This window comes from Phragmites australis, chromosome 16 (genome assembly GCF_958298935.1).
Source record: "Phragmites australis chromosome 16, lpPhrAust1.1, whole genome shotgun sequence".
Classification (NCBI taxonomy): Eukaryota; Viridiplantae; Streptophyta; class Magnoliopsida; order Poales; family Poaceae; genus Phragmites; species Phragmites australis.
Genome location: NC_084936.1, coordinates 7,501 through 33,041, shown reverse-complemented (window position 1 = coordinate 33,041; position 25,541 = coordinate 7,501). Strand labels below are relative to the sequence as shown.

The window sequence follows — 25,541 nt, the reverse complement described above, 5'->3', positions numbered from 1 at the left end:
TGATATGTGATGATGAAATAATTGTATGTGAATCATATGTGCTATTTTTTGTGTGGAATTATCACTACCGGTTTGAGCTACGAATCAGCAGTGATATCATCACTATCACTATTGGTTAATGTCATGAACGGGCAGTGAAAATAGGCTATCATGCCGGTTCATGACAAAAAATAGATTGTAATAGTAGAGATATCATTGTCAGTTCGTGACTAAAACCTATAGTGATAGTGGAGATATCACTGCCGATTTGTAGCTAAAATTAGCAGTGATAGCCTATTATCATCGCCAGTACAGGAACCGGCAATGATCATCCCTGATTATCACTGTCAATTGTTGTCACGTCCCAAAATTTTTAATCACGCAATTAAACATAATCATGCTTTTTAACTATTATTTTTAATTTTGCGTAATTATAATTCAGAATATTACTGTAATTTGTTTGAAATCATTTGGATGAAATAAAGATATCCGGGAGAGAAAAGGATTGAATTCGCAGCGAAAATGGACTCCTTTCTCTAACACGTGGGCCCCACACCTCACCCACCCTCCAACCACTCAAGTGGAAGCCCCCACCTGCCCACTCTCTCTCCTCCTCACTCTCCCTCACGTCCTGTAACACCCAAAATTCAAATTTTTGCAATAATTTAAAATTTTCCTAGAAATTAACTCAGGTGTTGCAACTTAGCTCAATAGGAAACTAATTTCTAAAATTAACTTGGCCTAGGATAATTGTTTGAATGCATTCATGCCGTTGTAGATGCAATAAGGTTTTATTGGGTGGAAAAAGTTTGCAAAATTTTGCTAGAATTCGCCGCTTTAAAACCTCTTTTGAAATTTGATGGAAATTCTAATGGAAAAAGTTTTGGAAATTAAGAAAATACTCTCGGGCCGAAATCCCCCTTCTCCCTCGGTCCAAACCCCTTTTCCTTTCCCTCCCGCGTGGGCCACCGACCTCCCTTTCCTCGTGTCGGCCCACAGGCCGAGCCGGCCTGCTGGAATCCTGAGTCGGCGCCCCGCTCTCGTTGCCATGTGGACCCGCTGAGCCCCGAGCCGAAGCCGCGCGCCGAGCCTCGAAGCCGACGGCTCTCCTTCTTCTTCCTCCGTCCGCTCGCCTCCCTGCTTAAACGCCGCCGCCGCCGATTTCATTTACGGCCTCCCCGTTCATCTCCCCGCCCTGAATCACCTCCGCCGCGTGCACGTGTCCCTCCCCCTTCCTTTCCCCTCCATTTAAAGCCGTTTTAGTGCTCAACTCCGAGTAGAAACCGCCGGCCATCAAGGCCATGACCGCCACTCCTTTCCCCTTCAAATTCCGGCCACTCCGGCCACCATCTCCCCTATTTAAGCCACCCTCTACCTTCCCGGCAAGATTCCGCACACCACACACTCGCTCACGCCTCGCTTTTCCGCTCGGAACGCCGTCGCCGCCCTTTTCTTCTTTGGCTCCGGTGAGATGCGCCGCCGCCATCGTTCTTCGCGTACGCACTGTCTCCAGCCGAGCTAACCGCTCCTTGGGACCCGCAGGTGCCTCTGGAGCCGATCCTGTGGGTCGTCATCGCCGTTTAGCCACCGGAGAGCCATCCCCGCCATCGCACCGACCGTTGCCGCCGCCCTCGTCGTCGCCCGGTCACCCCGACGCCCCTTCGGCCACCCTTTAGCTTGAGGTGAGTTCACCGGGCTCCCCTATCTCCCTTCCGCCGGTCGTCGGGGCAGCCCGGCCGCCGGAACCCCGATCCGGCCAACTCCGGCCACCCGCCGGCTACCCCGCCGCCGTTCGCGCCTCTGTACCGAACCCAGAACAACCTCGGCCGTCGATCTCCCTTCTATGGCCAGGATTAAAACCTCTTCGTTATTTGAACTTCGGTCCACCGTGGACTCATGGATCGGCCAACCGGCCCTGGTCCATGGGCTCATGAACCTATTCCATTTCCTTTCTAATAGAAGAATAAACCAAAATTGTTTATGATGTCATAAATCCAATTTTCCAGTATAAAAACAATTCAGATTTTCTCTGATAATAAGGAAATTTTGCAGAAACACCCCTGGAACTTTAAATAATCATAACTTTTTGTTCGTAGCTCCGATTTAGGCGATTTTTGCGCTCAAACGATCGTAGCGTCGCATAGAATCTGTTTATAGGGTTTTCATCTAGGTTTAGGAATGTTTGGTGTATTTCTCTTATGTTAGATTGTGTGCTCGTGTAGACGGTTCAATCCAGGAGTTCGGCAACTTTCAAGAGGAAGATTTTGAAGGACCTGTGCAACACTTCGACGAAGGCAAGTGTCTTGACCATGTTGCAAACCCAGTTTTTACATAAAGCTAGTCTTTATCAAAATATGCATACTGTTTTACAAAAATGGGTAGTATAGCAAATACTAGTGTTAGATATAGATGCTTTACCCATACAAGATCATCATGTTTATGCTTAGCCATGCTTTAGATGAACATGTAGCGTGTAGGTGATGAATCTTGAGTTATGAACTAAAAATTGATATAGGAAGAATATCATGGAAACTAATGTTGTTAAGGGAGTTAACAACAAAGATAATTGGGATTTTGGGCAAGAAATGGCTACTTTTCCCAGCATAATTGGTTGTTTGGTAGTATACCCCTATGGGGTTATTGGAGGTCTTGCCCAGCCATTTTAAGGACCGGTTCGTGGAGCGAACATCCATGGCAAACAGAGCAACCACGAGACCAATATGGTACGGCTTGACCTAGTAACTAGATGTTCTCCCAGTGTTGTATGAGCCAATCGGATGTGTAAATAAGGAAGGGTTACTTCCCGATTCTACTCGGCACAAGAGGGGGCTTCTGGAGTGGAGGGTTACTCCACTTACGTACGGCGGTGAAACCTTAGTGGGCAAGTGCGTAACTGGGAGACTCTTTGGAAAAACCTCGTAGTGATCTCTTGACGCACACCCCGGAAGTGTGTAAGGTACCTTCAAGTGCCGGCAACAGAGAAGATCATGACTCGTGGGTAAAGTGTGCAAACTCTGCAGAGTGTCAAACTGAATATTTAGCCGTGCTCACGGTTATGAGCAGCATGGACCCTCACATGATTAGTCGGGTGGGTGTTTCTCTGGGTTTGGGAATTGGGTTGAATTCCCGGAGGTTAAAGAAGATCTTTGGGAATTGGGTTGAATTCCCGGAGGTTAAAGAAAATCTTTGGTACATCTTTTCCCCGGTTAAAATAAAAATTTGTTTTCCATAGTTCAGGGCTAAAAATCGGCTTTTATGCAAATGAAACCCTAGAGAATAGGAAGCCTTATTTCAAGCCACCATATCAAATTAAATGTTTTCCCCCACTTGTTGAGTATTGGAAATACTCACACTTGTTTTCCTGAGGATGACTTCCCTGAGGATGATGCCAAGTTCTAGGCTTGTAGAACTCTCGGTCGGCTGCTTGTTGGCTTGGAGCTGCTCCGTTCTTTTTTTTCCGCTGTGGTGTTCTTTTCTTTAGACCCGTGTGTGGTCATTTTGTAATAATTTAGCGTTGTAATAAGAAACACTGTGTCTGTTACACTAATGAAGTCGCTATATGTATGAATAACTGATCCTAGCATACATATAGTTTACATTTGGTTTTGGTCTTAAAACCGGGTGTGACATGTCCCCACTCGAGCTCCCTCTCCCTCTCACTCCCCTCTCAAGCCCTCTCTCCATTTCTTCCAAAATCCGAGCTCAAGAGAGGGATTGAAGGTATGCATGTGGTACCATTGCATTCTAGAGCTCATAAGCTACTCATCCTTCCAATTCATTTTCGTTTTCTCGAAAGATTCAAACCGGATTTGATGTCTTTTGGTGTTCTTGGTTGAAGCACAAGGAACAACGGAGTTCTTCAATTTCCCTCCATTTTCTCTACTTCCCGACGGTCACTCAGCTCCCAAGCATCTTGAGTAAGTCTCTTAGGCTCCCCATGGCAAGAATTTGTAGTTTGGTTGGTCGATTTCGAGTTTTAGCAGAGTTCATGAGTTTTTGAGGTATTGGACCAAAATGAGGATTTAGATAAGATTTGATTTAGGAATTGAGTTGCTAGGTGGTTAGTTAAGTTCTAGACTCTCTAAACTCTCCCAAACATATCCCCTTTGGAGTGGAAAAGATCGCAAATCGATTTGGCAAAGTTTCCTCTTAAATAGGAGCAATTTTGGAAAGTCCGGAACCTCTGAAAAATTATCCGGAGGTTTCACAGTCCGGAACCTCTGCAAAAAAGTACGGATAGTCCGCAAAAGTGCGGAGGGTCCGCAGTTACTATTCATCAGACGCGTTGAGGCTTGTAAAATTCATAATTAATTTATTCGAACTCCAAATGACATAAAACCAGTTGTGTTAGCTTTGTATGAGTGTGAACTACGTGTTAAAAATGTTGGAACTCCAGAAAATATTTTTGAGAATTAGTGAGTTAATTAAATATGTTTCGGCTTGTTTAGGTCACGGCTAGTTGTTGCCGTGTCCTAAACTTATGAAACCACTTGTGTTAGCCTTGTATTAACATGATCTACACATTAAAAATACTATAAGCCATGAGATGAGTGTTTGAATTCCGTTGGTTAATGAAATACGCGCTGAGGTTTAATGACTCATTGAAATGGTTTCAATCTTTAACATTGCGTAATTAATTGAATCTAAACACCTTATATAGTGTATGACCATGTTTAGGTAGAGTGTGTCTAGTGTTCAAGTTGAATCGATCAACGAATCGGCGACAACACATTTCCTGCAATGTCCGGAGTGTCCGAACAAAGTTCGGAGGGTCCGCACATGTCCAGAGTATCCGGAGAATTCCCCAGATAGTCCGGAGTTTGCCTGAGTTGCGCAAATGTCCAGATGTTCCACATAATTTTGCGGATAGTCCGCATATGTCCGGAGATTCCGCACTTTTGGCAACTTTTCAAATTGGTTTGAGTGCCAATTTTGTTCTAGGTCGCATGTTTGCACTTTTAGCATGTTTTGTATATCTTATGGCATGCATTGTTGCATTTCATCCATACTCGTGGCATTGCACGCGTTATTATTTTTAGAGAGCGCCGATCCGACGATCCCGGAGGCCGAGTTCGATCCCGACGCACCCCACCTTTCTGATCCAGGACAGCAAGGCAAGCAACTAACATATTTCACCCATGTCAAATTTGAAAGTCTCAATTGATGAATATGCTTATGTATGTATGCATGTGTCGGGTACCCTTGGGAAGAACCTATGCCGATTGCATCATTCTACCTTGGTCAATTATTCAAGTAATTTCCTTGTAGCCTAGAGATGGTGTTATGTCTAGGTATGAGTATGATATACATGCTTAGCAATGCTTAGGTCTTTCAGTAGAAGTTGAGCGACGGTGTTTTCTGTTGTTCGCGAGCATAGGGATTACTAATGATTACAAATACATGCTGATGGTGAGATGGTTGGTGAGTGGTGAGTATGAGACGAGATGTGGACGGTGTTAGGGGTGTCGTCTGCCTCGGTGTAAAGTCAAGGGGTAGGTCGGGAGAGGAAACCCGAGCACCATAGACTGCTTGCATCGTTTAAGGCCGATCGTTGGGGTTGTTGGCTTTAGCACTTACTTTACTCACCACATGCCGATCTAATGGTAAGGCGAGCCGAATACTTTCGCAGCTGTGGCTTTGTGGGTGTGAACATCAACGGTGTGAGCGGGGGCTTGTAAGTAGTACTAGTTTGCTCTGGGAGTAGTTCTAGGCGCCGAGCGATGCATACCCCACACAGTTGGAGCTGGTTGGGAAATGTTATCACGAGAACCCCCTTGTGTGCACTTTGGCCGGTGGCACAAGCCGAATGGTCCTCGTGTCATGTGGGTCCAGGAGTATCCCCTTGCAGGGTGTATAAACAGTTTGAACTGCCGCGCTCTCGGTCATGAGCATGCTATTGTTTCATCTGCACCCGGTCGTAGAGTTTTCGTTGTGGATTTGTGGTTCGGGTTTGTGTTGGTGATATGGACATGGTGGCTATGTGGGAGTGGTCAGAGTTGGTACTTGTTATACTTTTGATTCACATGTTGATTACATTTACTTATGTTCGGTTGGTGGTGCAGGATAGTTTCATATATGTTAGTTAAGTTAGTTGCACACACATATGTCTAGGTTGCTTACCGCTTTAATTCACTTAACCATGTTTAACCCTTGCTACTAGATAATGCATGATCCTTGGAGTTGAGCTATGTATACATACTCTATATTGTGTAAGACTTGCGAGTACCTTTGTACTCAGGATGCTGCCTTTAAGTTGATGCAGGTTCGTAGGTCGGCAAGGAAGAGGCGGTGTTTGGCTACTTTGTGCCTGCCGATCAGGGTGGCGGGCAGGAGTAGCACACTCTACTCCGAACTCAGTGTTTTGGTATGGAGCCTAAGGGCATGTGGCTCCATATCCTTTTGTTGTATAGTTTTCTTCCGCTGCGTAGATCTTTGGGTAGTTAGGAGTTGAGGGGTTTTTTGTCTCCTCCTAGCTCGCTTTTGTTATAAATTGTTGGAATCAGTTGCATGCTTAATATTTGTAATATAAATATTTATTACTTGCTCTTTATTAAGCTATGTTGTGATGTACTATGTTGGAGGCATGTGTTCTGATCCTTGGGCATAAAACACGTGCCGGGACTATCGGAATGGTATTCGGGTTAATCGTCGAGGTTGGATTATGAATAATGATCCTCCTAATGATTAATTCGAATACTGTTTGGACGGTTCCTCACAATTGTGTAGTGCCAGTTCAAAAACCGGTATTGATGACGGTTTTGAACTGATACTAATGACGATTTCTGTAGTCAGGGGCGGAGACAAGGGGGAGCAGCCAAAGGCCAGGACCCCCTATGCTTGATGCTATTCCACTTAATACATGCATGTAATGAGCATCAATGTTTCAAGTATTAATGTCTTTTTAACAAATATAAAGTACTTGATGTTGTCAAGTATAATTTACTATCCATAGTTATTGTGAATACATGTAACAAAATATTTTTTTCTTGCCAAACTTTACCAAATTTAAAGCATTTGTCCTTAATGGTCATAATTCATGTTCTATTAATCTACTCTTTATTGACGTGAGCTCTATTTATTTTCAATTATAGAGATTTTTTTAGCAACTTATATGGTAGGCCTATATCGAACTAGCAAAGACAATATCAAAATGTTGAATGGGTAGATATCATCATCTATTATTTGAAATGTCATATATTTGCTACATTGGGCAAACTTTTGTATGAAAAAGAAAAAAAAATGATTTAGGTTGATCATGAAACAAGGATTTATCGCAACACATGTATTTTGTTCTTCTAAAGAATTGACAATAGATTAACTAATATTAAGAGAAAATTATTTTTTTTAACAATAATCAATTCTATAGCTTGCTGAACTGATTCAAATTTGTCTCTCCTCGGCCCTCCTATCGTCCAATCTGGGCTCCGCCAATCTATGAAAAATTTAGCTGTTGTAGCGAACATGCCCTTAGGAATATTGTAGCGGAACATCGTTAGAGCATGTATGTGATTTTCATGATTAATGACAGCATATTCAATGGGCCTAACATGTTTGTCAAGCATATGCTTTAGTAGGTCTCATAGATGCAATAAAAGAGAAGCCACTGAAGCCGGGACAAAGAGAGGAATGAATTGAATTTATCTTAGGATTTTTGACATGATCAAATGGGATAGATTTCTTTACAATCATGTAGAGCACTTCACAAGCTTTCCAAAGAGCCGAAGATCATCAAAATCAGAGTTCAGAGCGGAAAGTTATGCCCGAAATACGAATCGCTTATTGGCTGAAAATTGTACACGCCGGACCTTCCAGCATTCACAATTAAAATACTCCGATGTTCACAATTAAAATACTCCGGTGTTGACACAAATACTCTGGCATTCACAAAAAATACTCCGATGTTCATCCGAAGGTATGCGATGCTTATTGGATTCAATTTATATCATTGCCAATTTATTCATACATTTAAGCTATCTCCATGCATAATATGGCGTAAACTTCTCATCTCTATATTTTGTCTAATTGTGCATATGCTTTATTCTCATCATATGTATGCACACATATAGGAGGAGTTTAGATCATATTATGTGAGTTTCATGAATTATGATCCATATTGTTTTACTTCAATTGGTATCCACATAACCATTTGGATTTCTACAAGTGATATCATTTTTATTAGATCATGGTTTATGAAACTCTCTCCCAAATATTCTAATATTTTTCCTTGAGTTCAGCATGTGCTTGTAGCCCTTTTTGAGATTATTGACAAATGGGGAGAATTTTGATGACCAAAGCAAAGAGGCATGATGGTTGACAAATGGGGAGAATTGTAGATCTTGCATGGTCGATCAAGGGAGATAGTGACGATGGAGAAAGGGAGAAAATTATCTCTATTGTAGCCACAATAATAGAGGGACTAAGTGGTAAGAACAAGCATCCAATCAAAGAGGTAAGGCCTTTGGCTATTTACAATTGGTATCATTTTCGATTTGCCTCTTGCTTTGGTTGTGTTTCATCAATCACCAAAAAGGGGAGATTGTAGCGAACATGCCCTTAGGAAGATTGTAGCGGAACATCGTTAGGGTATGTATGTGATTTTGGTGATTAATAACAGCATAGTCAATTGGACTAACATGTTTGTCAAGCATATGTTTTAGTAGGTCTCATTGATGCAATAAAAGAGATGCCACCGAAGCTGGAACAAAAAGAGGAATGAGTTAGATTTGTCTTAGGATTTTTGACATGATCAAATGGGATGGATTTCTGTACAATTATGTAGAGGACTTCACAAGCTTTTCAAAGAGCCAAAGATCATCAAAATCAGAGTTCAGAGCGGAAAGTTATGCATGAAATACGAATCGCTTATCGGCTAAAAATTGTACACGCCGGACCTTTCGGTGTTCACAAATAAAATACTCCGGCGTTCACAATTAAAATACTCCGCGTTCACAAAAATACTCCTACGTTTACAAAATGAACACACCGGACTATTTTGTGCAGAGAGGTTGCAGATGGCTCGGTTGTCGTATGTACGCTGGATGTTCTAGTGTTCAAAGAGGACATCACGCCGGACCTTCCGGCGTTCACAATGAGTCTGAGTTGATTTCTAACGGCTAATTCGTGGATGATGTACACGACGGATGTTCCGGTGAGTACAATCTGTTTACACTAGATCATCCGGCGTATACAGAAAATTTGAGCCGTTGGAGCAACAGCTAGTTGACGGGTTTGAGACTATAAATACCCCTCCACTCGGTCATTTAAAGGTGCTGGAGTTTAGAGAAGTTCATGTACACCTGAGAAGACATCCAAGCCACCAAAGTGCTTAATGTGATCATCTAAGGCGATTAAGCACAAGATTAGTGAGTGATTAGTGCTTATAAGCCTAGTGAGAATTGTAGCTAGGTGCTGCGGCTTTGAGAGAGGATCAAGGAGGGATTCAAGTTTGTACCTCTTGGCACGCTGGCGCTTTGAAGTCTTAGTGACTCGCCGGCAACTTGAGTCGGAGTTGCTCAAACTTGTTGACCCTCCGACTTGGTGTAGAGCAGCGGCAAGACACGTATATGGGGACGCGGAGACTCTTAGCTTGGTGACTCAAGCTCCGAAGTGATCACAGCGGTAAGGAATCGGAAGAGAGGCTAGTGGTGAGACCTTACCTTGGTGGCTCATCCGGGTGGAGGCCTTATCTTTGTGACTTGGTGGCTCAATAACCGTGACCGGGTGCTGACTTGGAGCATATCTTTTGTAGAGCTCTAATGTAGACTAAGGGTGGAACTAATGCCATCGATACCACGGGAAAAATTCTTGTACCGAGTTTGCTCTTTATACCTTATTTACATTTCCGTATTTATATTCTTGCAATTTACCTTCTTAGATAGATTACAAGCTATTTGATCGGTAGAGTAGACACACTAGATAAATTTAGAGTACATTTAAATATAAATTGATCTATGTTTACTTGTGATATTTTTGAAGCTAAAATAATTTTAAGTGTCCTAATTTATCCTCTTTTAAGAGGTCATCGATCCCTATACCCGTGTTGCCTTCTTTAATTTGGTGATGGACGAACTCGAGAATTTTTACTAAAATATAATGGTTACGTAGCCGTCAATCTCAATGTAGCTAGCTAGGTGCGTGCTGACACACAAACACACACATTAGACATCATCACCAATCTAAAAGGAGAACGGGCCGGGGATAACAAACACGCCAAGTCACCGTCCTCCCTCCCGCTTACGCCATTCCCATCCCATGCCAACAGGATCAGGCCAGGCATCTAGCTCGCTAGCTGCTGCCAACTTGCAGTTTCCTTCGGGCCAGTGCTTGCTTGCACATATTTTTGCAGCGTGGATGTCTGCACTCTGCAGCAGGATATATATAAAGAATGAATTTCGTTTCTCGTTTTAATTTGTGCAAGGAATTAATTATTTTGATATAAAGAATGAGTTAGCCAGATATATAGAAATGAAACTATGCATGCAGAATATATAATGAGGCTTTGCCATTTGATAAAAGAAAAAGAAAACACAATATATCAAACCACCAGCCATGCACCAGTCCTAGCTTTCTAGCTTCCTTCCCATCTCTGGAGGAAAACTAGCAGCAGATGATCACGTTTATGACCTTTACCTTGCCTGCAGGCATACCTAAAGTGAAACATAGCCTTAACTGCCAGTATGTCTATTTTTTTTAAAAAAAACAAGAAATCAATCACGTTAATTACAAGTCATTCCAAACTTGCTCCCCTCAGATTAACTGAATACTAATACACAATAATGCATATGCATCATCATATCCCTTACTGTACGTCTCCTGCTCCACTTCCTCAACCCCTCCCTACCCTTCCCATTAGCTATAAAATAAATAATTAGTCATCAATTGTCACCTACAAGCTCTCTCCTTACCTATATATATAACGTCATTGCCACATCCATCTCCATCCCAACCCGAACAGCCGCCACTAATCTGTGCGCCTTCATTTAATTCCTTACATCCATCGCTGCTCTCAAGTGCTATAGCTCTCCTGCAAATTAAGGGATCGGAAGAGATAAATCAATAGACGATGGATCCGAAAGTTTCTGTTGCTCTCACTCTGTCCCTCGTCGGTGGCTTAAGCACCTCACTAGGTACCAACAAATAACCCTTCATCCCTTTAATTACCTCCGATTATCATGTATTCATGATGACATGAGTTGTTTGATTTGATGCATACAAGTACTCATGCATGATTAGTATCTTCAATATATAGCTCCACTTCATATATATAATTGAGTTTTCCAGTTGCTCTCTCGAATTATGAATTTTCTGAAGGTTTCAGTTGCTTGCTCCAGTCTTGATTTTTCCTCAGATTTTGAACTTGCAATGGTACAAGCTAGGTATACAGGGTATTCCTATATATACCTATAAACAGCCACCTACACAGGCTATACAGTAAATAAATTGTGCTGGTCATTATGATTAACTAACGTCTGTTTAAATTTTGAAGTGAATTGGTAAAAAGCTATATATTGCATCCAGAAGAACTAACATAGATTGATCCTATTATGCAAACAATGGCAAATATTTTATGCATATAGATTGTTTCAAGAGTAAATTTTGCGGAATTACATGTAGTAACAGAACTACGTGTAAGAAACAACCCTATTTGGGAAAACTATAGGTTTAATTTTTATCTAAGTTTATATCAGTGAGATTTGTATGCTTCTTAAGCTCCTCAATAGAACCCACTCAATCCTCAGATGACTTCATGCTCCTTCTTGTTCCCACTTACAACTGTGTCAGGTCATCATACTCATCCCTAAACTCCAACTAGCATTGAAATATCGGACAGTAAAATGGCTCATCCTCTAAAAAAATTAATTTATTTCAACGATGTTACAATATTATACACTGATAAATAACCCTCACATAATATAATTAAGGGGATGGATTTTCATCAGACATCCGATATATAACAATCTATCCGACATTTGTAAATATAATTGACTCACAAACTTGTAATATAAGTGTTTATACCTGACTTGTTAATGGTGTCAATAAACTTGTAATTATAAATTAACGAATAACTTGTAATACACTTGTAACTAAAATCTAACTAACTTGTAAGAACATATATACAACCTACTTGTAATTGGCGTAAACAACTTGTAAGCACATGAAACTAACTTGTAATTATGTTCAAATATGACTTGTAAGTGTCCAATACGTCCGATGGATAGAATTGTCCTACAACTAATCTCATAAAAAATAATCTGAACCAAGAAGGCAATGCTGGTATTTCTTATTAGTGAGATCATTGTAAGGTACAAACAAACAATTTCTTTTAATACCAAATTAAGGGAGTTGTACATTAATTTCTTTGAAGAATCTTGGGATTGATATTCTAGGTAGTCATCGAATGCAAGATGTTATACCTCTCAGTAGCTAGCATTTTTCATACCTTATTCCAACAATTTTTCATACCTTGTATACTGTTCTCCAGGTGCACTATTGGCTATACTAAATCGTGCTCCAAGCAACAAAACACTCGGGATGTTACAGGTTAATGCTATGACTATTTAATAACCACACTGCCCATAGAGTTAGGTTCAAAGAATAACAAGAGTTTATTTGTGCACAGAATTCAACATTTTAATAAAAAACATTTCGTCCATTTTTGTAGGGCTTTGCTACTGGACTCATGTTGAGCATGTCTTTCTTTGACTTGGCTTATGATGCTGTCAATGCGATTGGTTTTCTGAAAGGAAACCTATGGGTAAGAAAAGTAAAATGTTTTGTTGGACATTCGTAACATTTTCTTATCTTTTTAACTTGTGGGTTGCAGTTTTTTGCAGGAGCACTTCTATTTTCAACGATTGCTGATGTTTTCCCTGAGCCAGATTGTAGTTTGGAAGACAAAAATGACAAACAGGTCCCATCTTCCCTCAACTTATTTCAGTAGTCATTCAGTTACACTTTAATGGGAAAACTAACATGGGATTCCCCTCTATATTTCATTTGGTAAACAAGACTGGTAATAGCATAGCAGGAAAGCAACTTATGATGAGACATCGCCGAAGAGTTATCTTTAGTGTAGTTGTCACAGCAATTGGTAAGACTTCAACAAGCCTAACGTACTTTTCGTAGCTTTATATAGAAGATTTTCTAACCGAACTATTTGTATATTTATACTGATGTCTTTGTATACAAGAAATTATGAATTCTATCAATATCCACAGATCTATGCATGTGTTCTCATCAGCCTTTTAATTGACCAATGTGAAACATGAAACTGATGAAAGTAAACATACCTTGCAACCTTAAATATAATAAGTACTATGTCACAATGTTTTCAATAACAGTGAGACACAAAAACATGGCATATTTGTATTAGTAATATACAAATCCACCTTTTCATCATAAGCATTTATTTATATATAACATTTTGTTTCTCAAGTAAAACATGTTAACTCTAAATAATTTAAAGGAGTAAGATTGCTATAGAACATAAATTCCTGATGCTTGTTGAATGAAACAAGTAGTAGAAAACTTTTTTATAGTTCACATTATACATGTAAAGCCAAATTAATTATTCAAGATTATAGATATAATTTAGCAAGTGATATCGACAGTAATTTTTCAAGTCATGTTCAATCAAAAATAAAATGGTAATAAAATAGTTTCTGATGTAGAGGGGGCAATATGCATATAAAAATAATGAAATGCCTCTTTCTTGCAAGTTTATTTGGTTGTAATGATTGCATTCACAAAAAAAATCCCATCGACAGTTGCCGGTGTGAGTTTGCAAAACTTCCCTGTGGGTACTGCTGCATTTCTTGGAACAACAAAGGTATTGTTCATTGTTTTCCATGTTTGGATAATTTAATCTTTGTTGACCCATGCTCAATGTTGTAACAAATTTCTCATCAAGGTTCAAAGACAACTGAAGTTTTCAGTAAACAGAAGTACTTTATGCATTACAATTGAATAAATTTCTCTTGCGTACTCATCCTTTTTATGTACTGAATTATCATTTGATGATTACATGATTAATTGAAATAAAAATAACATAATGTTCAATTTACTTTTTTTGAAGAACTATATGCATTCAAACAAATGTTATTTTCTCGTATAATTTCTATATCATGTTAGTCAAATTGATCACGTTCTAGTCCATTTCATTGACATTCTTTATTTTAAGAAACATTAATCTTTTAATATACAAACAATGCATAAAAAGATATTTCGTTCTTGTATGTTATTATTGCAAAGCTACATTTTGCAGTCTTGGTATTTAAATAAGTAATACCCCATTTTTTGTTATTGAATAGTAATAGCTAAAATTGTATAGTTGGTTAATCTCTTAATCTATGTACTTATTAGGGCTTCCGTGTTGGCCTTAACTTGGCTCTTGCTATAGCTCTACACTACATCCCAGAGGTAATTGACTCTACCCATGTCCTTTTGGATGGATTGGTACTTAAATTGTCACCTCACCCCTTCCGAAGCGCAACCCATGCCCTTTTATATTGCTTTCAGTGGGAATCAACAAAATTTCCACACCCAATGTCAATCAATTACGAAAGTGAAAACATGGAAAAAGATACTCCCCACACTTTTATGACCACACAAAACATTGTATATTTAGTATTTAATACACTTATTAGTTTTTTAAAAAAACACAGGCAGAAGCTCTGCCATTCATTAATATTAGAAAAGAGTTTTACAAAAGCACACAAAATATGACATCAAATAGATGCCGCCCAAGCACCTCTGCAAGGCTTAATGGACCAGAATTACAACACTTAGATAAAACACTCATAAACAACAACAAAAGAGGCGTAACCAAGGCATCTGTTGAGCCCCTACTATGTGACTTCACATAGATAGTTAATCAAAAAGTAAACATATTTTTTCTGACCACGTAGTTATTCACAACACAAATCAAATGTGCTAATATATTTTTCTTTCATCCCCAGGGTATTTCAGTAGCTCTCCCAGCATATTTTGCCACTTGCAGGTCCTGATTACAATTTTCTTTTCTTTTTTAAGAATATGACCCACTTCATTTTGTATGTGTTATAACAAAATGCTAAATTACATGTTCCATCATATAATAACTGCGAAGTGTGTAAAAAATTCAAATAAATATATATATGTGGCAATTATTTGCAAGATAAATGAATAAACACATTTTACACTTTTGTAATACTAATGTTTTCATGTCTATGGTGCAGCAAATGGCAAGCCTTCAAACTAGCAACACTATCTGGTTTCGCAGAGCCACTAGGTGTAATTTTTGTGGGTAGGTTGACTGTTTTAAGTTATTCTACCGTAACTAATTTGCTCAAACATTGGTGTTATTAATATCTGAACCAACTCTGTACCTTAAATCAGAAGAAAACATTCTACTGCAACTAATTGGCTCAAACCATTGATGTTATTAATATTTGAACTAACTCTATACCTTAAACCAGAAGAAAACACAGGGAGGGAGGGATTGAATAACACAGCACAACATGATAGTAACTTTATGTTACATAACATAGTGTCAATTCCAATGTAAAGGTAATGCTTCTATTGTAATATAAACTAAAGAGCGGCAGGGCATTCTATCATAATAAAGATAGATGTGATGACTAATTAGTAATGAACAATGCTAGAACAAAAAAAAAGGCGCAAAGGTTCCCATGAGGTATTTATCAATGATTTGTGGTGACCATAAAAAATGCTCTAATCAGCATCATGCAAGAGATGCATTAAACAGTTCAATTATTAACTGGAACAATTCCCTCGCTATGCACAAGTGATTTTAAAATAAACTCAATGTTCAGTTAATATACATGAGGAACTTAGGAATGATGTATTTAGTATTTATCGTTATTCAAAACAGAATGGTTCTGAAGATTAGAACTTTCTCAACAGAAAAAAATGTAATGATAATGAGAAAGTTGTTGAGTTCATACACTTCTTTATTTAATTTGTACCTCCTGTACCTCAATGCAATGCATGTGAAACCAAGTTTCTTGCAGCATACGTATTCCCAAGCAACTTGAATCCTGAAATATTGGAAGGTCTACTTGGATTAGGTAACTACAGTTTTAACAAAAAAAAAATTTCAAAATTAACTAATAGTATTCGCCTAATAACCGATATTCCTTCTTTTGTACAGTGGGAGGAGTGATGGCCTTTCTAACATTGTATGAAATGCTACCATTAGCATTTGAATATGCTGGACGCAAGGATGCTGTTAAAGCAGTATTTGTTGGCATGGCTTTTATGTCAATGAGGTGTGTTAAACTCTTAACCTATGATATTAAGAATGTGCAGAACATCTTAAAACAACATGTAACATGAGATTGCAATTTGGTGAGCAATTGTTACCAAGATTATAGTTTGATAAACATACTATAGCACAATTATGTTCTACTTGCATTTGCAGCTTGTATTTCCTAGATATTAGCCTCCCAAAGGAGATGAATGCTTAACATTTTGGCCTAAAACCGATGCATACTATGGTCAAGAGCATTTCATCATGGGTGGTTCAACAAGGTATCTTACTATTCCTTCATATTTTTATAACTCTGTTTATCAGGAAATAAATTTCATTGTCGTTATTTTTTGAAAACTATAAAGTTTTGAGTTTACGTGATAAATAATTCAATATTTAAATTGTAATGGAATTTATTTGAACTTTTAGCCCATAGAGATTTTCGTAGAGGTGCGGACCCATTGCTTTCATGGTTGAAACACTGACATAATTATGAATAATGCTTATATATATCTACTACACTATTTCACTTTGTGTTACTGTGATTATGCACTAATATTAGCTAATCTTATGACATGAAAAAATATTAGTCCGAGATTCTTATGGTACATTCAAAAGTGAAAAACAATTACAATGTACCATGACTATTTTCAGATCCCTCTTTTCAATGAACTATAATTAAGTTCTGTGAAAAAAGGGCATAGCACAAAGACTTAGTGGATTATTTATAACAGACACTATCTATACATTTTCCTATTTCTTGTATAATTCCCAAGTACACTTGCAAGGCAAATATAAAAGTCCAATATAGAAATATCTAAAAAGTTTCAAAAATGGGCTAATGTTTTATTGTATGTCGAAAGAATATGTGTGGTGGGGAAAACAAATTGACCAGCGTACCTTTGTATTTCATTCATAAATTTGACCAGTCGAATTTCTGTAGTTTCTACATGTGTTGGTCAGAAGGATGTGCACACTCCACAACATGATCAGATGGTTTTCAGCAATATATAGGCAATACAACGACTCGTAAATCAGGGCCTTCATCAATATCCTCCCAGATGTGTGGCGACAATGGTTGCATGACAGTTATATCTCTCAAGAAAAGAAGTATAAGCAGGCAACAAGTCAGAATCAATTGGCAAGGGGTCGACGATTACGGGCGGAAACTTTTTCTCTTTCAAAACAGGTTACTAACATATCATGTAAATAATGGATAAAATTGTATTTATTGGAAAAAGTAGACAAACTGACCAGCTCATATGATGTAAATTACAAAAATAAATATCAGGGGATGAATCATCGATGGACATCCATTACGAAGAGCTAATTTTATGAAAAATTGAAATCAAGTACCTCGTTATCGATATATTGACATGGCACAAGATAGTGGCGGACTGGGCTGGGGCTGAAAAACTGACCGGCTATAACTAATACCATCGAGCATGACCAAAATATAACATAAATGCATAATTGATATGGATTTTTAACTACATGCTTTGCTGTACAACAAAATAGATACTAGAGAAGCAAGAACAGAATAGAAGATTCTTATAGATCCCATAATCAATGTTCCATGCATACAAGGGATGATACTCATTCATGGCTATTTATAAGCAGGAGCTCAAGTAAGCTACAACTCATTTACTACCTAGTTTTACAACTCAGCTACTTGCTGCCTTTTACCATGGCACATTTATATAAGAAACTTTCATAAGCTAGTAAGCTACTACACTATTTAAACGCAACACAATTACACTAGCTAATAACTGATTCACTTGTACAGCTCACGGTCAGATCAAAATTCCTTTTCTTGAGGCCATTGCCTCTTGCAAAGCTTGTTGTATCACCTATCAAATAATCAGTAGCCACCAAAATAAAGCGATGATCTTTAGACGATGGAGAATGTATTTGGCCAATGAAATCTAAGCCCCATCCTCGGAACGACCATGGTTTAATAATAGGATGCATCATAGCAGCAGTAACTAATTGAATATCACCAAACTTTTGGCATGCCTTACATCCCTTATAATACCTGAAGCAATCATTAAGCATAGTGGGTGTTGGGAGAAATATCCCAACCCGCAGACATCACTAAGGAGACGCCGTAAAGTGCTCATCCAGAGCCCTCAGGCTCCGGACTCCCTAAAGAAGCTAAAAGTTCCCGGAGGCCGTGAACCCCTCCAGCCACCGCCTCACGAGACAGGAGAAGTAGCTGGCCTCTGGAGGGAATATCTGCAAAAGGAGAACACCAACTGCAATTGGCCTGACGCGAAGTGACCGGCAGTTAATGTCGGTGCAAGTGGTGGCTGCCCTGACATCCTGATGCTAGTGGAGGCCACTTTGACACTCGAGACAGTGCGGCGCCACAGTCTACGACCGACCGAGCCCCACACTTTGGGCCAGCTTACACCGTTGTATTTGCCATGGTAGATAATATCTTTGGGTAGGGGTAAAAGTATTCTACCTAGACCCACGTTGTGTGATTCAACCAGCCTAGGTCTCTGTGATATAGTGATAACATGTGTCACTATCTCTGTAAGGGCATACTTGTATACTTACACCTGATATGACACTATAAATACAGACCCGTGACCATCAGGTTGGGGGACCAATCTTTTTATGATCAACACATTCGGTATTCCTTCCTCTCCACTTCTTCTCCAAGCTTAAGTCTCCTCACTAGAAGAGGCTCTCGCCGCACTTATTCCTGGAAGACAATTTCTTTCACCAACAGCGCGTCGTCCATGGAGACTCGAACATAGACGTACAAAGAGAGGTAGGATGCCACCCAGAAAGAAGACTACCAAGGCCACATCACAGGCGGCCGACTCCCCAGCCATGCCTGTGCAAGGGTCCACATGACCACCACAACCATGCAAGCTATGTGCACCCACCAGTTCCACCACTGGACGGAACGGCGACTCTCCGGCCACCGCTGACCCGGTGGTGGCCCTAGCCTGGGCTGGCGCGGAGGCCCTGGCCGGTGCGGAGGCATTCCAATAATGGTGTAGCGAGGACTTCGCAGCACCCCAAGGGGTTACCATGTATTGTAACATAAGCTTTTGTATAAGAGCTGAGATGTAGTTAAGATTACACTTGATCCTCTCTCTGTTTTGTTGCTTCCTTCCATTATCTCCAACAACAGGTATCAGAGCACACTAACACTAGGAACCTTCACGGTCAGGGTTTATTAGACCACTATGAACACTTGTAATTGGTTCTTTCTACTTCAGGCATGGTTCTCTCTAGTTAGTGGAAGAGTGTACAACATAGGGATTGGTATCAGTCACACATTTAGGAAAGAAAGTAAAAAGGTTCAGTGATCACATAGAATTTTTTTGTAGGCTAGATCTCTTTTCAATCAAGTAGGCGTCAAACAAAGAGGTTGGGACATAAATTTAGATGGCTCAAGCACATATTTGAGTTGGACCAGTCATTATCTATAGGTTTCCTTACGGTTAACTGACTCAGTCCACGGGAACTAGCCTTTGTCAAAGTAATAAATAAAATGAATCTCCTAACTCGGTAGCCTATGAGGTTCCAATGGTTAGTTTTGGATTTTTTCAGGTTCAGGCAAGAAAGCAAAGAAGAAGGGAGGATTCTCTATTACCAACTCCCCCCATTGTCCTGTCCTCATTGGTCATTCATCTTTCCCGATCTAGTGCCATCGTTCTTCAAGGTGCTGGAGGGTTTGAAGCATACCTACTACCCCTCCCCTGAGCTTAGTTCAGAGTTGCCTCAGCGCGCTCGAGTAATAACTGGGAAAATCAAGGCAGTCTTGAATTAATTAGAAGAGCTTTCTCATCAAAGAGAAAATAAACTATATATGCAAATTTTAGATGAACTAGAATGGCTACCGCTTCACTTAAAATATGCAGCCCACACGTAGTCAAGACAAGTAACGTAAAAGACAGAATGGGAAAAATCAATTGCAATTGGCTCGTATAGACCTACCTTGTTTTGAACGGTAACCTCTTAAAGCTCGGGAGACAGATTTCTTTTTCTTGGTGATAGTTTGAAGGCTTTCTCGGCTGGGTCCAGGATTTGTTCCTCTGGAGTCGGGCTGGAAGTTGATTGGGAGGGGGAGCGCATTATGCATAGAAGCTGGGTCCGGCAGACCCTCGGTTGGTCCACCATAATAAGAATTTATACCAGAACCTTATTGGATTACAGCTTGAAGATGTGGACACCCTATCATTTTCAGAAGTGATCATGTTCACCTCATCAGCTTATGTTTCTGGTGCGGAGTGATGTTCATTTGCTTGAAAGCATACGTTTGCTGTAGGTCACTCACTGTTGTGAATGAAAGAAATGCCTAATCCTCGTTAATGAGCCAACATATTTGCCACTGTCACTTTATTATGATCGACAGAACCAACCGACGATGTGACGACACGATTCAACAAACCACTCATGAAACTCATGCAGGAGCATGCGGTGGTCACATTAATGGACATGCGCTAGCTAAGAGAACTTCTTAAGTTAGGGTACTCTTGGCTGGCTTACTATGGGCAATGGGAGAAGGCAAGCCGCGTATGGATTGATCCCTAATTCTTTTTTTTCGTGGTTTTCTTTCCATCTCACAACTTCCATTTCTTGAGCCGACCTTGCCCGCTGGAGGTATGATTCCGATCTTTGAATCGAATTGGATTTTTTGTCTGAAAGTGAGGGCGATGAGTGGGGAAGGAAGCTGACGATTTTCTTAGTGTGTGAGGTGGCCCCGAGAGCTGAACCAAAGCCGGCCGTTTCGAGACCAAGGAGCTTTAACAGTTTCTACTTAAACTATGTGTTCAGCTATGTGTTCAGATTATGCTATTTTTTTTAGTAGCTTTCGGTCTCGATTCGCCCTTACCTCAGAGGGATCAACTACTACTTCGCTTAGGCAAAAGATGGAAAAAGTCTGTATCTGTCTACATGTGCTTCCGTCTATGTTACCCCTTCCCCGGAAAGGTGATTATACGTATAGTATAAAAAACGATAAAAAAAAAATCAAAAATAAAGAAGAGAAAGAACTAGGAGTTGGCGCCTACATAACAGGTAGCTTGCTTACCAAGCCGTCCTGGCAAGCTCCTACAGTTCTCTTATTATTCTTGACTTGACTTATTAATAAGAAAACTACTCACTAACAAAATGAAAGACGATCTAGAATGTACCCAAGAAGATAGAGAGTCCCACATACGAGAAAAGGTCACAAATGGAGTTGAACCAAGTAACATTGCAAAGGCATAATGATAGTAGGGTCGGGATATCCCCGCCCTCCGAACCGGACGTGAGGGTCTCCCCTCATCCGGCTCTCTGCAGGGGAATCTCCACTCACTGCTTCCCCTAATATCCTCCCTTTACCACATCATGGGGGTTTACAAGAGATCCCAGAGACTCGCTCGGAAAGGCTGCTATACCAAACATTATTACTTAACTACAAAGAAAGAAAAGACTATAGTAGTCACTAGACTGACTATAGTAGTCCGTCCGGCTGCTCTTGCTTAAATCATTACTCTTCATTCTCCCGTGCTCTAGCAATTGCGCTCCCTAGACCACTACCATTTAGTTAGGTAGGGACAATCAATCCATAGTTACGGGAATAACGGAATGCATGGGGATCCAAAAAAATAGAAAAATGCAGATTTTCTATGAAATCCTTTCTTTCCATAGATGTATCTGGTCTGAGACGGTATAATACTCTATGAGAGGATGCAATGGGATGGATGGTAGAGGGCTGCCTGCGCCCAAAAGCGATGATTCACTTGTCCCCTTGTCTATAGGGACCTTGTGGCATACAACCGCCACGACTCCTGCGTTATAGCCGCCCCTTTCTCTCTTTCTTTTGACTGCCTCGTGGACGGACGAAAGAAGGGAAGTTACAGAAAGGGGTAGTGAAGGCTCGCCAAGTAGACAGCAAGCCCCCACCCCGTCAGTCCTGTGTTGCCGTAGCGTGCCCTACTTCAATAAGGTATTACCTCGCCGATTTTAAAGGGGATGGGATTGGATTCATTCACTTGCATTCCTGCTAGCACTACAAAAAGCTCCGGTCTTAACGCCCCTACGGAAGCTGTGCAGCCTTTCCTCGGGTTCGTAGAGTCGGGTTTCCCGTTTACCCACAACGGAGGAGCCGCCCCCACCAACCAAAGCAGGTAGGCGGCCACGGTTCATAACGCACTCTTCGCACAACAGATCCACTTTGAAGTTGACTTATTCGCTCGGCCAATCGTCGGAATGTGTACGAGATACCATAAGGGCCCAATATCTCAATAGCACCCTTGTCTAAAGCTTCGAATGAGACTGAATATCCGAAACGCAGGAACGAGCTGACTAGAAAGTCATTCAAAACTTGATCGAAGAACCAGCGTTTATTGAAGAAGCTATAGAGTCGATTACAAAAAGTACTAGTTTGAAAGGCTCGTTGGAATTGATCCGCTACGAGATTGACATTATACGCTAGAGAAGCACCTGAAGTACTAAACAGAATAGGTATTAGTTTTGTAATGGTTGGAGCAGCAAACTCGGATTCGACAAGAATCTCATTTTTTGGTAGTACGAAGGGGGAATTGGCCCAAAAATTGGATAGGGGTAAAGACGCAGCCGGGTGCCGGCGGCTTATTCAAGTGCCCCCCGAACCACGCGAAATGGTTGCCTATTACACGGCTCACAAACTCTGCCTGGGGTGGGGCTACCTATTATTCGTAGGCGGTACGTACGGCGCACGCAGGGCCTCGGTTTGCTGCGTGGACTGTCTATGCATTTCCTACAGAGTGTAATGGAACCTAGCTCAGCTCCGCCGAGCCAAAAGGAAAGAACAGAACAGCCGGAGGCGAAGAGTAGAGTATAGCCAAGCGGCTTTCGTTGTCCGTAAAGGACCTAATGGAAGACCGTGCTCCGAAGTGCACTGAGAGTTTTGTTTTAAGAACACTTGGCCTTACCCCTTCGTTTTGAGCCATGTCTAGGTAGAATCGGCAAGATTGAACCGAGGCCCGCCCGGGCACCGCCGGGGGGACAACCAGACCAACCAGTAGGCTTTCTTTCCGAAGTTTCCTCCCGGGGTCCTTAAATCATTGAATTCATAGGCATAGGGGCGTCCTAGGCAGTGGTTCATTCAATGAGAAAGAAAGACAAGAGGGCAGGATTCGTCGTGTCGGGCGAATTCATTCTGGGAAAAAAAGGGGGAAGGGAGTCACCTGAGCTATGCGAAGGGAAGGGAGTCGTGGGCTGAGCCGGAGGTCACTTTTCCCGATCCATCCCGAAGGTTTTTTTCCCTCTCTCGCCCCATCATCGTACCCAGTCCTGCTATCGGCTCAGCCCTATCTATTCATCTCTTTTTTTTTTACATGGATTTGTTTTCTCTCTTGTTCATAGATCTTGAAAGCGGATCAATAGAAATTTCTCAAAGGATCTATCTATAGATAGATCTAGATCTCTATCATCATCTATCTCTATATCTAAATATGGAAGAACCCTCGAAGCCTGTCCCCGACGACGATGCCCCCTGGGCGAAAGGAAAGGGGCCGCCATTCTCTTTCTTTCCTCAATCGTTCCGATCATTTCTCTCATTCCCTTTTGTTTGTTTGGGGCCCCGGGTTGGTTCGTTTCCTCCTCCTATCTACGAAATTCTCTGTCTTCGTTCGTGATCATCTTAGGCGAAAGGATAGGTATAAATTTTGTGGAGGGGCGGCTGTGAAAGGGCGATTCCCCCTTTTCCATTGAAGTAGGGAAGGGGGTGATTGATCTTTTTTGAATCAGGCCTTACTGACCAAGTGGTGGTATAAGCTTCATTGCGGATGAAAAGAAGTCCCTGTGAGCGGAGCTACAAAAGGAAGTTCAAGCTCAAGAAATCCTCTCAATAGGGATTGGGCAAGCAAGCTGTTTGTTTATTTGATCTTACCCGGTTGTGAGACGGGACGTGAAGTCAACCAAGTACATGTGTGTTCATAGTGTCCCCGGCACCTTCCCCCTAGCTGAGTATGGATGCTGAAGTTCGCTGGAGTGTGGGGCGAGTGCGTGGTAGATGGAACTCCTATTTACCGCATTTCTTCTTGCACTTCCAACTTGAAGAGGAAGAAGCATCTCTCTTTGCATCTTCAATAGATAGGAAAAAGGATATTGACCGGAAGCCTTCGACCAAAGAAAGGAAGAGTTGGTGAAGTCAGAGGTGGTTTTCCTTCCCTAGATTCATGGAAGGACTTTTTGACTCAAAGGTTCAAAATTGATCGAGAAATGAATGATGAGTTGTTTAAGTTCCTGCTGAATCCACTATTATCGCTGTAGGTAGAAAGGGCATAAAGCCACGGAATGCAGAAGGGAGCAGCAGGAAATAGATTTTGCAGGGAAGTGGGGCATAAAGTGTTTATCTGTGCCAAGAAAAGGCCATTGAAGCCGATAAGGGCCCAGAGAGAAAAAAATGGAAAAAGAGTGTCCTTTTATTCTCCCTAAAAAGGCGATCAAGTTTGAGAAGGAGATAGATAAGTTCCTTGTGGTCAAAGCTTCGGATAACCTCATGGCGGCCGGCCGACGTGGAGTGGGAACTTCACTACTACTGGCGCGACGGATGGAGATGGCTGGCGAGGAGCATGGGGGAAAGTAGATTCTTGGTTGAATTTTAAAGCCCTAGGCTCTTGAGATGGGGTCCCTTGAAATGAATAGAAGGTTTCTTCACTTTGACCCTGGACCCCCGGAGATGGAGAACCCTAAGGATATGTTTGAGACATGGCTCAGGGTGAGAAGGTCCCCGTTCAGATGTTGGACGTGGAATCTCAATAAAGATGAGTATTCTATTTTCAATTCCGATTGAATGGACATCTGTTTTATTTTAAGAAGATCCCCAAGTAAGGCACTAGTCTCATATTCTATGAATGCCCACAATCGCTTGTGAAAGAATCAGCTCTTCTTTGCAACTGTCTTATTTAGTACTGTTTCAGATTTCCTGATTTTCTTAGTGCGAAAGAAATCGTTGTTACACAAGTATTCACCCTTGCTTGCTCTCGTAAGCGGTGCTACAGGTGGAATAAGAGGTGCTCGAGAAGAAGCTGTAGCTGTGGTTGAGCTAGTGCTTCATACCTTACTGGACAAGGAAGGAAAGGCAAGGAGGATCAGTACGGGAGAGAAAGTGATTTAAGAATGTGAATTTGATTTGATAAGTAATCAAGGCAATTGCTTAGTGAAAAACTAAACAAAACAGATTCAAGTTAGCCCAACCCAAGGGGTAATCCAGCTACAAATGAAAGAGTAAAGCGCATTATCTTCATTCCACTTCCAATTAGATGTGTTACGCACAGTGACATTTTTGTTTCCTGTTAGGAAGGAATGGAAACAAAAATGG

At 40.9% G+C, this 25,541-nt stretch overlaps 1 protein-coding gene across 1 annotated transcript; it reads left to right on the top strand.

Moving 5' to 3' along the window:
- Positions 1–10,837: 10,837 nt before the first annotated feature.
- LOC133894823 (zinc transporter ZTP29-like) lies at positions 10,838–17,530 on the top strand. The gene is made up of 13 exons (XM_062334993.1): positions 10,838–11,105; positions 12,461–12,519; positions 12,641–12,733; positions 12,803–12,889; positions 12,988–13,069; positions 13,746–13,807; positions 14,341–14,397; positions 14,937–14,977; positions 15,195–15,262; positions 15,990–16,046; positions 16,130–16,247; positions 16,400–16,509; positions 17,172–17,530. Exons 1-12 carry the CDS (start codon positions 11,042–11,044, stop codon positions 16,443–16,445), a joined length of 834 nt encoding a protein of 277 aa, XP_062190977.1. The 5' UTR covers positions 10,838–11,041; the 3' UTR covers positions 16,446–16,509; positions 17,172–17,530.
- Positions 17,531–25,541: the final 8,011 nt, after the last annotated feature.